We start from the raw sequence: 12,354 nt of genomic DNA, 5'->3' as shown, positions 1-12,354 counted from the left end.
GAAGGTGGGGCTGCTCTGTCTGCAAGAGTGGGGTGGGTCTGTATGTAAATGCTCCGCCCCTTTTGGCTGCTAAATTTTAATATCCTGGCAAAACAATTATCTGCTAGTATAGTACAGCATAGGCTATAGGCTAGTCTCTACCAGCTTTGCCTTTGGATGCCAGACAGTCACAAGGCATTACTTGACTGTTGTTTCACCCACTCTACCAGGCCACAGGACTGATATGGAGTGCCCCTCTCTGATGCTAGCCAAAAACAATCACAGCAACATGAGTGTCTTCAATGGGAGCATGTATTCTTCTGAACTGGAGCCCTCACCAAGCAAGAAGCGTAAAACTTCTTCCAATGGTCATACTGTGTCTAAACCTGTGGCTATTAAAGGAGAAGAACTGCTCAATGGAAAGAAGTGAGTTTTTACACACGTGATTCAACTTTTGGTTGAGTTGTATTCCTTGTCCCAGAACCACCTTCATTGAACAATCTGATGTATAGTTTGAATTTAGACCTCAGTGAATACCATAAAACAGTGCAAAGTCCATTTAATTGACACTGTATCAACAGGTCAACAGAGGAGCAAGGCCTGAAAATTGTTCGGTCAAAGGGGCAGTACTTGTGGGATGAGAATGATCAGAAGTATCTTGATATCGACAGTAATATTTCCCATGGTGAGTAGTGTATGCAGTGTCTATGTACATGTTCTGAGTCCCTCTATTGTACAGTTGGTCACTGCAATGAGAAGGTGGTCCAGGCATGCACTGCACAGATGGCCATACTCAATACCAACTCAAGGTTTCTCAACGATCAGATCGTGACTTACGCCAAGCACCTCTGTTCAAAGTTTCCAAAACCATTGTCCTGTTGTTTCTTTACAAATTCAGGGTTCGTGGACTTCATGTATGTAGCCACTCCTAAGTCTTACCAGAAACCATTTCACATGCATCAAATGTTTGTCTTCTGGCATGTTTATGTAATTAGTATGGTATTACTTTATTGTACCAGGAAGCTATTATATGGATCACAGGACATATTGAGTTATCTCTGCCTTCAATTCATTTATAGATCTGAAGCCAACGACCTAGCTCTGCAAATTGCCCAGGTGGTGACAGGTCGGAAACACACTGTGGGATTGCTAGGGTAAGCTCTAACCTCAGAGGCTTCTGCCTTTCATTATTGCTTCACATTCATACACAACTTAGCTAGGCCTGTGAGTTATAGACAATACCAAAATAGTTTCATTATAAATCTTGATAATACACATAGCCGAATATACACTACACACAAGTTCTTGTCACCTCTCTCCTCCCTCCCCCCCCCTCCGATGAAAACACAGAATCACAACCCTAGGCCAGGAGGCCTATATAATGCACATGTATTCTTTTGTTGTAGTGCCAATCATGGCCAGTTGATGTCCCTGAAACAGCTTAGCTCTCACGTGCTGAGAGAGAGCACATTAATATCTGGTGATGTATCTATTGTGAGTATGTATACTGGATGCAACAGAGCTAGTGTTGAGAATGAGAATGCAGATAGCTTTTTATTTTCGGCTGTACAGATTATCTGTCATGCAAAGTGCTTTTTGAAATTCTATGTGCGTCATTACAATACATCATTATAATTTGAGGTTAGTCAGACTGTATGTATAATTATGTTTTGTTGATTTTGCTTTGTTTATCAGTCACGTTTTTTTGTTCAGTTTATAGTTTTCTAGTGTTGTTGCTCACTACCTCTTTTCTCCCAATAGGCTCCACTTCCTGACAGCTATCGACAGCAGTACACGGATCTAGACACTGCTGGCATGCTCTATGCTGAGGACTTGAAGAAGCTAGTGGAGGGCAAAGACGTGTCTGCTTTCATTCACGAGAGCATCTTCAGTGGCGCGGTAGTGCCTCCACATGACTACTTCCAGCATGTCTACAAGTGAGTATAGTTCCATGTCATTGAGTGCGATATTTGTCTGATTGCTTCCACGTTGACTTTGTGGTATGTGATACCGCCACCTATCATAACTACTACATGTATATACCGTGTGTATTCTACAATGTTACTATGTGCTCCTGATGTTACTGATTTCCTATTTGTCATGCAGGTACATTCACAGTGTTGGTGGACTGTGTATAGCAGATGAGGGGCAGACAGGGTTTGGCCGGCTTGGAGAACATTTCTGGGCATTTGAGAGCCACGGTAATATCACCAATAAATGTTTTGATTGTAATTGATTGTTGCTCTACTCTATAGGCGTGTGTCCTGATATTGTTACCCTTGGAAATTCAATGGGCAATGGCCATCCTGTAGCAGCTGTAGTCACCACCAAGGACATTGCAGACAAGTTTGCAGCCAGTGGAGTGGAGTACTTCAACACTGTGAGTACTACTATAATAATAGTTCATCTTTATAACTCACACATTTGGGGAACTGTGATTAAGGTGTTGTTTTGTACACAAACTGTTCATTTGAGGCTTGTGGGTGTGCCTGGCCTTAATATCGCAGTAGGCCTTTCTTTCAGAGGGGACCGTTCAGTGCATGCAATAATGTATCAAATACTCTCATAATAGTTTGGAGGCAACCCAGTGTCGATGGCGACTGCAGAGGCAGTCCTGAGTGTGGTAGAGGAGGACAGATTGCAGGGTCATGCTAAGGAGATGGGTGACTACTTGAAGGCTCGTCTCGAGGCTCTCAAGGAAAAGCATACCTGTGTCGGGGATGTGAGGGGTAGTGGCCTCTTGCTCGGAGTGGACTTTGTCAAAGACCCAAAGTCAAAGGAACCAGCCCCAGATGTGGCTCACTTTGTGCAGGAATAGTGAGTGCAACACTTCGATCAAAAACTTAACTAGAGTATTGTTGCACACTCTTATTAAAACAGGACTGAAATTATATTAAATATTCATTTTTGCAGCCTGTTGATTGATCACCAGATCATTGCCCATGCCGACAGCAGGTATAACAATGTCATCAATATCAAGCCTCCAATGGTGGTGTCGAGAGAGGACTGCCAGTCCATTGCCGAGGCTTTAAACCACGTACTCATGAGACTAGAACAGCAAACCTAACTCAGTAGCAAGTAAAAAGAGACGCCATTAAAAGATCGGCATATTTATACATAAATGCATTCATTAAGAACTTTTTTCCTTTTTTTGCACTGTGAATACTGTTTTTTATACTATTATTGCGGGCGGTGTTTAATTGAGACACTTTCTTGTTCTAATTCAACGTATATCTAGCTGAAATATCAAAATATCAACAAATGCAAAGTAAAGTAATAGTGCATGTGTGAGAGACCAAGTAGTGACTGTAGCCTAGCCTGAGCTACTGCAGCATAATGGATGACCCCTCTCCAGATTCTAGGAAGGCCCAGGTAAAGGAACTGGAGCAAATTGTCAAGAAACTTCAACAAGAAAACGAGCAGCTGCTCAACAAGGTAGCACAACCTTTTCGTATTAAATGCAAGTGCATAATATCACCTTACTGGTAACCAGGTCTCTACAAGTAATCTTGCTCCACAATTGAAGCCTGTTGAGTCAGACGAGATAGCCCTACTTGCTGACGACAACTTGGAAGATAGCCTCTTGAATCTCGAAGACATAAATCCCAGCACTCACTCTGAAGGAGAATGGTGAGTACACACTACACATTCATGCATAACTGTACCATTGTTTGTAGTACCTGAGCATCGATATTACTAGACATTTCGACAGCTTTAGGTAGTACTTTTTAAGTCATAGTTGTAGTTTCATTGTATGTGTCAGGGACTTATTCAGGAAATGCTTCTAGGATGTATTCATTTGTTATACGGTATCCCTCGTGCAGGCTGTATGTGTCTCCCAGACTGGCCCTCACTCCTGCACAGAAGAAACAAGCTCCACTGCAATGGTTGTCCGAGGGCCATGCTCAGAGGTTAGGAGATCTTGATATCCCCTCTCTGGATGAAGTCAGAAAAACGCTTGTGTTCAATATGGAGGAAGCAGAGACCATATCACAAACAGGTAGTGATGAATGTGCATGTGTAAACACTGGGCATACACAGACTATGTACTCTACAGTACCAAGGTCTTGTAAGCCTTTGTGACAGTACCCAATATTGTGTGTATTTGGTTGATCCACAGCCCGTGATTTAATTATCTCCACAACTTACTACTAATTTGTTTTTGCTTCTTGTCACATTATGCAGCACATTCAAGGCCAAATCAAAGCAATAGCAAACCAAATAGTAAGTCTAGTTAGTAGTAATCATGTACATGTATGTAGACAAGTTTTTGGCTGTTAGCAAAATAATTTCACTTGCTGTGTGTGGCACATTTTGATTACTGGTAATATGTTCATGTGCAGAGTTCCCGAGTCGAGTGAGAGAAAGACCATCAAATTCCCCAAATCAACAAAATGGTGATGACTTTGAGCGTTCAAGATCTGATGAACTAAACATTAAAACAGATAATGGTGATAATATAGTACCTGTGATCAAGTGGAAGGCCAAAATGCCCCAGGAGGAGAACGAAGATGTTCCTGTAGTTAAATGGAAAGCTAAAATGCCCCAGGAAGAGAACGAAGATGTTCCTGTCGTTAAGTGGAAAGCTAAAATGCCCCAGGAGGAGAACGAAGATGTTCCTGTCGTTAAGTGGAAAGCTAAAATGCCCCAGGAGGAGAACGAAGATGTTCCTGTCGTTAAGTGGAAAGCTAAAATGCCCCAGGAGGAGAACGAAGATGTTCCTGTAGTTAAGTGGAAAGCTAAAATGCCCCAGGAAGAGAACAAAGATGTTCCCGTCGTTAAGTGGAAAGCTAAAATGCCCCAGGAGGAGAACGAAGATGTTCCTGTCGTTAAGTGGAAAGCTAAAATGCCCCAGGAGGAGAACGAAGATGTTCCTGTAGTTAAATGGAAAGCTGCTAAAATGCCCCAGGAGGAGAACGAAAATGTTCCTGTAGTTAAATGGAAAGCTGCTAAAATGCCCCAGGAAGAGAACGAAAATGTTCCTGTAGTTAAATGGAAAGCTGCTAAAATGCCCCAGGAAGAGAACGAAAATGTTCCTGTAGTTAAATGGAAAGCTGCTAAAATGCCCCAGGAAGAGAACGAAAATGTTCCTGTCGTCAAAAGAAAAGCAAGAGTACCTCAAAATAGTACTCAACCAAGACCTCAAGGACAAAACAGAGCACCCCCTAGAAGCACTGTGAAAAGAACTGAAGCAGCACCCACAAGTAGTGAGGTAATACACAGCGAGGAATCTGACTTAAATAGAAGTAGTGAATTTGAGAAACGAAATCTGAAAGCTCCTTCACAAAATGGACTCCGACAACCACATAGTCCATCTCAATCCCCTGCACGTTTCCAGGGTCGTCTCGAGGCAGGCAGAGGCCTAAAGAAACCTTCAGGACAGTCCCTTCGACACCGATCACCCTCACCCCCTACTGGAGGAAAAAGGCAACTCGCAAGACCTACAGCATCCTCTCCCTCACGGCGCAGCTCCTCTCCTGGCAAGAGCAAACTGGGCCACCCTGGAGGCAGTCCCAACGCAGCTCGGAGACAGCTACAAGGGCCAGGATCTCCCTCGTTGGCTAAACATCCTACCGGTCTACCAACAGGCCCCAAGAGACAAGATGGAGGTCAGAGAATGTCACGTTTACAGGCCCACAACGAAGGGAAGCAGGTCGTAACCCCTCCTCAAAATGGAGGAATAAAAACTCCTAGTTCATCTGGTATTCGTGGTCTGTCACCGCTGGGCTCAGGGAAGAGGGGATTAACTCCACCGAAAGGGACTACAGGTGTCAAACCACCAAGACGAATATTGCCTTCAACCCCTTCATCAGCTCCACAAAGGTGATATTGGAGCAAGCAAGTGTGCATTGAGTTTACAGCCTTTTTTTAATTTGCAGGTCACAGCAGCCAGGAGCTGAAAAGGAAGCTGACGGTTGGCTAGAAGGATGTTTCTAGATGTGTACTCTAAGTCATATTTTACAGGAACAGGACAAAGGCATACAATAAATATTTATGATTATGTATTATGTCATGTTTTATTCACTGAATTACAATAATAATGTTTCTCCTGTTGTTCATTATTGCATGTATGTATATTTCATTATTAATAACAATAACGACATTTTCATTTGCTGTTTTTGCGGATTAGAATTATAGCCTTAACCACTTGGGAAAGTTATGATGATTAATAATAATAATATATAATAACACCAGCAGTGAAATTACAGAAAATATTTGGTTTAAACACATAAAATAAATTAATAATTATGTCTATGAAAGTCTGTACACTACCAGTCCTCAAAAGGATTATCTTCTTTGTCCGAGAAGCCACCAAAACTGCATATAAAAATAACAGCAATCAAAATAATTATAATTACTATTAGCACAAAATAAATTTCGTCCACCTTTCTGAGCCTTGTGTTAGAGAAGGAATACCATAGTCCAGTTGTCCACTCTCTGTATCAGCTGGGGACTCAATCTGGAGGGTTATTACAATTAATACACAGTCTCATTAACACACATGTACGTTAGCTTGGATCTTTTCATTTTCTCTGTTCTGTTTGACAAGCTCCATGTACTTGAGCATGACTGGATCTACGCCACTGTCTTCATTGGGAGAGTCCGGAACTGCTGTGTTGTCAGGTTGTGTGTGTAGCGGGGGAGGAGTGTCCACATTGAGTTTAGTCTCTTCAGGCAAATATTGTACAGCTTGTTTTGGGTCTTGCATTGCCAAGGAAGTAATTGGGGTAGTATGTTCATTTTGCAATCTCATCGTATCTTCTTGCAGTTTCACAGATTCTACTTCTTTTGATGAAATTGTGGTGGTTGGGGTAGTCTGACTTTTCTCTTGAGATGACTTCCAAAGTTCATCGAGCGAAACTCTGGGTGGTTTAGTTATGACTGGTGGGAGTGTTGACGCCATGGCAGCCAGTTGAGGTAATGTAGAAGGTGGAGAATTAATACTTGTACAAGGATCAATAGGAGTGAATTGTGGAGAATTGTCAACATTAACAGGTTCTGTAAGAGTAGGATTTGAACTCGCAGTGACTTTGGTTGGTGAAATGGAAGATGTGGAGGAACTTGGTGGTTGAAAGTTTAACACAGGTTGAGGTTTGGTTACGGACGTTGCTATAGTAGTTGGGAAGTCGGTAGTTACATTTTGGGGTAGATTTATATTAGGCATTGGAGTGTGTACAGTCATTGTTGGATAGGGGGCCCACACAGTCGAGGTCAGTGCTGGTCCACTTGCTGGCGGGGCAGGAGAGTGAATTGTGTAGTGTAGCTGTGGCTGTGCTGTCGATGAATTCATGGTTGGTAGAACTACTTGTGACAACATCCAGTCGTTTGTATTCAAGGGAATTGTGGTGGGTGTATTAGCAGAGGCCATAGTTGGCTTCACAAGAGGTGATCTGTAACTGTTCTGGTGTACACTGTGACAGGTCACTTCTAATTCTTGGGCTTCTTTTTCTAACCGAGCAATAGTAGCTCTACTTTCAGCCAATAGTTGGCTCGATACATCAGCCGGTTGGGAAGGCGGTTCATGGTTTAAAGAAGATGAAATGACTTCATTTCGAACTGAGGGTGATGGGTAGTGCACACTGGTGGTAACTGCAGGGATTTTCTTCTTTAGGGAAACATTCCTGCAAGAACAGTTTCATGTTAACAATAAGAATGATTATAGTTCACCTTTGAGACAATGTTCCATTTCTTTTTATGCCTGTCTTTGCTCCACCCAACTTTAGGAGAGAGTGTATGTCCTTGACCTCACGTTGGGCAAAGAGAAGTTGCATCATCTGATCATCTAGCTTCTTCTGTAGCTCATTGGAATACTCTGTCTGAGCAACCAACTGCCGTTTAAGTTCTCTATGACCACTCTCCATGACAAACACTTCCCTATGATGAGCCGCTCGTATCTCGTCTAGTTCTGTCCTCACAGCCTCCAGCTCTCGAGTGGGGCGGGGGACTTTAGACTGTAGATCTCTTATAAGGCGTTGGTTGTCAGAGTTTCGATGCTTGTAGTCTAGCAACTTCTTCTCAGCATTTTCCAACTCTTGAGTGAGCTTCTGTGACTTCTTCTCAAGCTGTTCATAATCACCCACCTGCATTATTATTAGCAGAGTGTATATTTTGTGACTGAAATTCCATTTTTAAGTACTGACCTGGTCCACCTTTTGCTGAAGGGCATCTTTCTGCCCCTGTAGAGAGATTTGTCTAGCCATGGCATCATGGAGTAGGGATTGTAGTCGATCAGCTTTGTTCCTCTCTGACTGTAGCTCGGCGGATAGTTTAGTGATCTCAGACTGGAGGGATGAAGTCTTGTCTCGATTACACTTTACCTTGGCCTCCCATTGAGAAAGTTCATTCTGCTTGAGTTGGAGCTGAGATTCCGACTCTAGCTTGAATCTGTGCCAAACAACAGTAAATACGAAGCAATTTACTCAGTTTGTATACGCGGCTAAATTGGCATTTACAATACTACAAGTGAAAACAACAACAAAACACAAGCATACATCAGGCTGGCTGTATTTAGCTGTGTGCACACTTATGATGATTTACCTGTGAATCTTTTCCTCGGCCATGCTCTCATAGTAAGACGTAGTTCGCTCTATGGCTTTCTCCCTCCCCGCCAGTTGTTGCTCCAGTTTCACCAATCGCTCCTCCTCCAGACTAGCTGCTCTCTTTTTCAACTCAGTACGTCCTAGTAGATCAGATTCACGCAGCTTGAGCGAGCTCAGCTCTGCCAGGAGGGTCTGCCGCTGGGCATGGATACCAGCCTCCAGATCCTATGCATAGAAATACATCATTGCCGACGCTGTAATAAATTCTTTATACCTGTTCTTTCTTCCGGTATCTCTCCAACATTTGTTGTTCCATTTTTCTCAGCTCCTCGATCTTCTTCTGATGAGCTAGTGTTATCTGCAGCCTCTCATCAGTTAGCTCCCTCTGACACTTCTCTCTTTCCTCCATCCTCACTTTGGCCAGCTCCCTACTCTTATACAGAGACAACTCTGTCTCTAGTTGGAGCTTGTGTTGGGCTTCCAAGTCTCTTTGAAATGTCAATAATCTCTCCTCAAGGTTTTGCTGAGTCTTAACCTTCTGCTTTTCGGCCTTTTGAGCATAGGACTGATCCAGTGCACATAGCTGCTCAGCTGCACGAGAGACAATAGTTACTAAACAATCACAGCGACATGTATGTAAGTTACTTACCGATAGATAATTTCACGGAGTCTCTAGGAGCATTATTAAGATTGGTAGCAGGGTTTGCTGAGTTGGAGCCAGGCCCTTGCTGCAGAGAGACAGACTGGGTACCACTGCAATCAACCAGGGCCCCGAGTAACTGTTCAAGTAGACTCTGGTCTTGTTGAGCAGGCAACAGTTTATTGTAGAGGAGTGAGGAAGGCGGCACCCTCAGATACTGGACCAGGTCTTCCATGGAGTATAGCTATGCACGTAGAATACAGTACAGATACATTTCCACGCTAACTGCAGTGTGACTCCACCCACCTTATCGATATTGACTCCAGCTTCAGGTAAGAAGACTGAGAGGCTGTATTCAAACCCTGCCTTCTTCAAGTAATCGGCCACCATTCCAGAGGATATCTGATCACTCAGTGTGGGCTTCTTTAATTCAGGCCTCTTTCGGATGAATTTTGGAGATCGTTTTGCTCCTTTGTGCAGCTCCCTCGCAAGTTTCTGTCTCAACTGGGACTGCGTAACAATTTATACGGAAGTGAAAGCATTTCATAAGTGGTGGTTGTAGTGATAATGTACCTTCATAGTTTCCAGTATACCTCTGCCTTGCAAATCACGATACAGGTGCTCTCTAAGTTGATCTTCAGTCATTGTATCTACAGAGGTGGCCATAATGATCTTGTCAAATACAACTTTAGTGAGTAAGTGTTCTGGTCTCCATGACGGTACGCCCACTCTAGTCTTCTAAGATGGGCGTGGCTGTAAATTTATGTTTTTTCTAAATAATGCACACCTGACCTCGTGCACCCTAAGCAGATCAGACAAAGAGGACTTGAACAGTAACTGTGACACTCAAGGCAAGCAGGTTCGTCTATACACTATACTACACTACAGTGTTGAATTAGTATTATCTGTAGGGAGATGATAACTGACATTCAGCTGGCCATTTTTGCCAATGTACTTGGAGTCAGCCTCTTCTTGATGGTTGTCCTCTACCACTATGTTGCTGCTAACAAGCCTAAAGTTAAAGAGTGAGTTTCTTTATTAATAGGGACACACTTGCGTACCTATGCTACCTAAAATAAAGTTATTATTTTGGTCAATTTTCACGTTCTTTTTCTCATTCTTGTAGGTCATAGTCGCTGTGGAATGATGGACCCCTCTTTTATGACAACTGGAATAGATTCAGAAACTCACATTCATGTGCTATTGTTCTTGTGCTCAATGTTACATTCACAACAATGATGTGCAAATAAAATGAATTATACTGTGAAAAATTGTTATTTTGGAGATGAAAGAACATAATAGTTGAAATAATTATGAGTGTACATCTAGCTGGCGACTGAGGATGACTTGTTTATACTTTTCTCCTTGAGAATGTTCTTGATGAAGAACTCTCCAGCCTTGTAAGAGGAGCGTACCAGAGGTCCACTGGCCGTGTACGCAAACCCCAGCTCATTGCCAATGTCTTCCCAAAACTTGAACTTCTCAGGAGTGACATACTCTTTGACCTGCATGTGGTGGATATGCATAATCAATACAAGCATAGATTGAGAATACACTGTAGAGTACCTTGAGGTGCCACTTGGTTGGTTGAATATATTGCCCCAATGTGACACAGTCCACACCAGAAGACCTCAAGTCTGTGTATGGGTCAAATCATCAATTCATTACCACTAACCTCATGAAAGCTTTCATTGGGCATGCTTCTGAACTATCTCAAGCCTAGTGGATGAAATTCGAGCATGACTGGTATAAATGTACGATTACCTTTAAGAGCTTGTAGAACTTGTTGATCAGTCTCGCCACAACCTAGCATAATAGAGCTCTTAGTGACCATGCCATCCACACTCTTCTTGGCATGTTCCAACACTGACAGACTCTGCTTGTAGCCAGCTCTGGGGTCCCTCACCAACCTGCAGTGAGTATTATAATTATCGGATACAGTGATTTAAACTAAGCTGATCTGACCAGTGCAAGTCCTCCACAGTCTCTATGTTGTGTGCATACACATCCAGTCCAGACAGAGCTACTCTCTTCACGTAATCCATGTTCCCACCAAAGTCCGGGGTCAGACACTCCACCAGTAGAGCAGGTGATCTGAGAAGAGAATAAACACATTCTAACGTCATGACACTCAACTAAACAACACAAAATAATGAAAACTACGAGTTAGTTACCTGTTCTTAATTTCTCTGACTGTCTGTGCAAAATGCTCAGAGCCTCCATCAGTTAGATCTGTAGGCAACAGTTACTATTATGCTAAGACTGCAAATGAACAGAAGAATACTCTTACCATCTCTATCAACTGAGGTAATCACGATATAATCCAGGCCCCAACTACCGATGGCAATAGCCGTATTGATTGGTTCGTCTGGGTCCAGGGGAGCAGGTGCACGGGAGGTTTTCACTGAGCAGAAGCGACAGCCGCGAGTACACTGACTACCCATGATCATGATGGTGGCTGTGGCTGTCCTGTTCTCCCCTCCACCCCAACACTCACCAATGTTAGGACATTTGGCCTCCTCACACACCTATAATGTATGCACAATAATGATGAGTGAGTAGGCCATTGCATAGAATGATGTGAGCTCACCGTGGTCAGTTTGAGTTTCCGGAGATCTTTGGTTAGTTTTGTGAAATTTTTACCAACCGGGATCTCCGTTTTGAGCCATTCTGGTAACCTCAGCCTGTATATATCATAATTTAATTATAATTATTCAATTTAGATAAAAATTAATACCTTTGCCCTTTCTTCCTGACGAGATGGTCAGGTGTCTGTGGTGCAAAGCCAGAAACAAAGTCTTCAAACCCTGGACCATTGGCCAGTCGCTCTCGCTCTTCCTCTGTAAGTGAGCTCTTGTTTCTCACAGGAACATACACTCTTGGGAGTACACATGACACAACCTGCATACATGAAGTATAAATTATACATGTTATTGCACATGGACAGACTTCTATATGGATATGGACTTGGTACAGTACAGCAGGCATCTAAATATATCCTCACATAGTCACTGCTCACAGCAAAACCTCTCAGACTTGTTCTCAACATCATTGTTATGTCACTAGAAAGAACGTTGGTGTGCTAGCTAGCTAGCTAGTCACATCAGCACAATTCACAACTTCTGATGGGCTTTAAAAAGAAGATAAACAAATGCCATTTGAAATGGGCATCTATTAGAAACTTGGCAGCCACCC

The 12,354-nt window shown here is 42.9% G+C and overlaps 4 protein-coding genes across 5 annotated transcripts; 2 read left to right on the top strand and 2 right to left on the bottom strand.

The window, feature by feature from the left end:
- The first annotated feature begins 67 nt into the window (after positions 1–67).
- On the top strand, positions 68–3,201 carry LOC135349859 (ethanolamine-phosphate phospho-lyase-like). The gene is made up of 10 exons (XM_064548496.1): positions 68–405; positions 561–664; positions 719–878; positions 1,059–1,133; positions 1,386–1,473; positions 1,741–1,916; positions 2,086–2,180; positions 2,235–2,359; positions 2,552–2,796; positions 2,893–3,201. The coding sequence occupies exons 1-10, from the start codon at positions 224–226 to the stop codon at positions 3,044–3,046; spliced, it is 1,404 nt and encodes a 467-aa protein (XP_064404566.1). The 5' UTR covers positions 68–223; the 3' UTR covers positions 3,047–3,201.
- A 15-nt stretch (positions 3,202–3,216) lies between these two features.
- Positions 3,217–6,082, top strand: LOC135349856 (muscle M-line assembly protein unc-89-like). The gene is made up of 6 exons (XM_064548493.1): positions 3,217–3,414; positions 3,473–3,609; positions 3,804–3,979; positions 4,165–4,203; positions 4,323–5,802; positions 5,859–6,082. Exons 1-6 carry the CDS (start codon positions 3,316–3,318, stop codon positions 5,914–5,916), a joined length of 1,989 nt encoding a protein of 662 aa, XP_064404563.1. The 5' UTR covers positions 3,217–3,315; the 3' UTR covers positions 5,917–6,082.
- Positions 6,083–6,121: 39 nt separating this feature from the next.
- LOC135349855 (centriole and centriolar satellite protein OFD1-like) lies at positions 6,122–9,896 on the bottom strand. The gene is made up of 10 exons (XM_064548492.1): positions 9,733–9,896; positions 9,466–9,669; positions 9,169–9,403; positions 8,794–9,110; positions 8,518–8,744; positions 8,121–8,364; positions 7,648–8,060; positions 6,488–7,601; positions 6,366–6,439; positions 6,122–6,297 (listed from the first exon to the last, which is right to left on the bottom strand). The coding sequence occupies exons 1-10, from the start codon at positions 9,823–9,825 to the stop codon at positions 6,249–6,251; spliced, it is 2,970 nt and encodes a 989-aa protein (XP_064404562.1). The 5' UTR covers positions 9,826–9,896; the 3' UTR covers positions 6,122–6,248.
- A 437-nt stretch (positions 9,897–10,333) lies between these two features.
- On the bottom strand, positions 10,334–12,345 carry LOC135349668 (lipoyl synthase, mitochondrial-like). 2 transcript variants are annotated; one of them, XM_064548222.1, is made up of 9 exons: positions 12,164–12,345; positions 11,897–12,060; positions 11,750–11,843; positions 11,450–11,687; positions 11,334–11,391; positions 11,125–11,253; positions 10,924–11,069; positions 10,726–10,796; positions 10,334–10,664 (listed from the first exon to the last, which is right to left on the bottom strand). In XM_064548222.1, the coding sequence occupies exons 1-9, from the start codon at positions 12,209–12,211 to the stop codon at positions 10,485–10,487; spliced, it is 1,128 nt and encodes a 375-aa protein (XP_064404292.1). In that variant the 5' UTR covers positions 12,212–12,345; the 3' UTR covers positions 10,334–10,484. The 2 variants fall into 2 exon arrangements, with proteins under 2 accessions (XP_064404292.1, XP_064404293.1); XM_064548223.1 differs by having other exon boundaries at positions 12,179–12,313.
- Positions 12,346–12,354: the final 9 nt, after the last annotated feature.

This window comes from Halichondria panicea, chromosome 16 (assembly GCF_963675165.1).
Source record: "Halichondria panicea chromosome 16, odHalPani1.1, whole genome shotgun sequence".
Lineage (NCBI taxonomy): Eukaryota > Metazoa > Porifera > Demospongiae > Suberitida > Halichondriidae > Halichondria > Halichondria panicea.
This window is presented reverse-complemented; position numbering and strand designations above follow the sequence as displayed.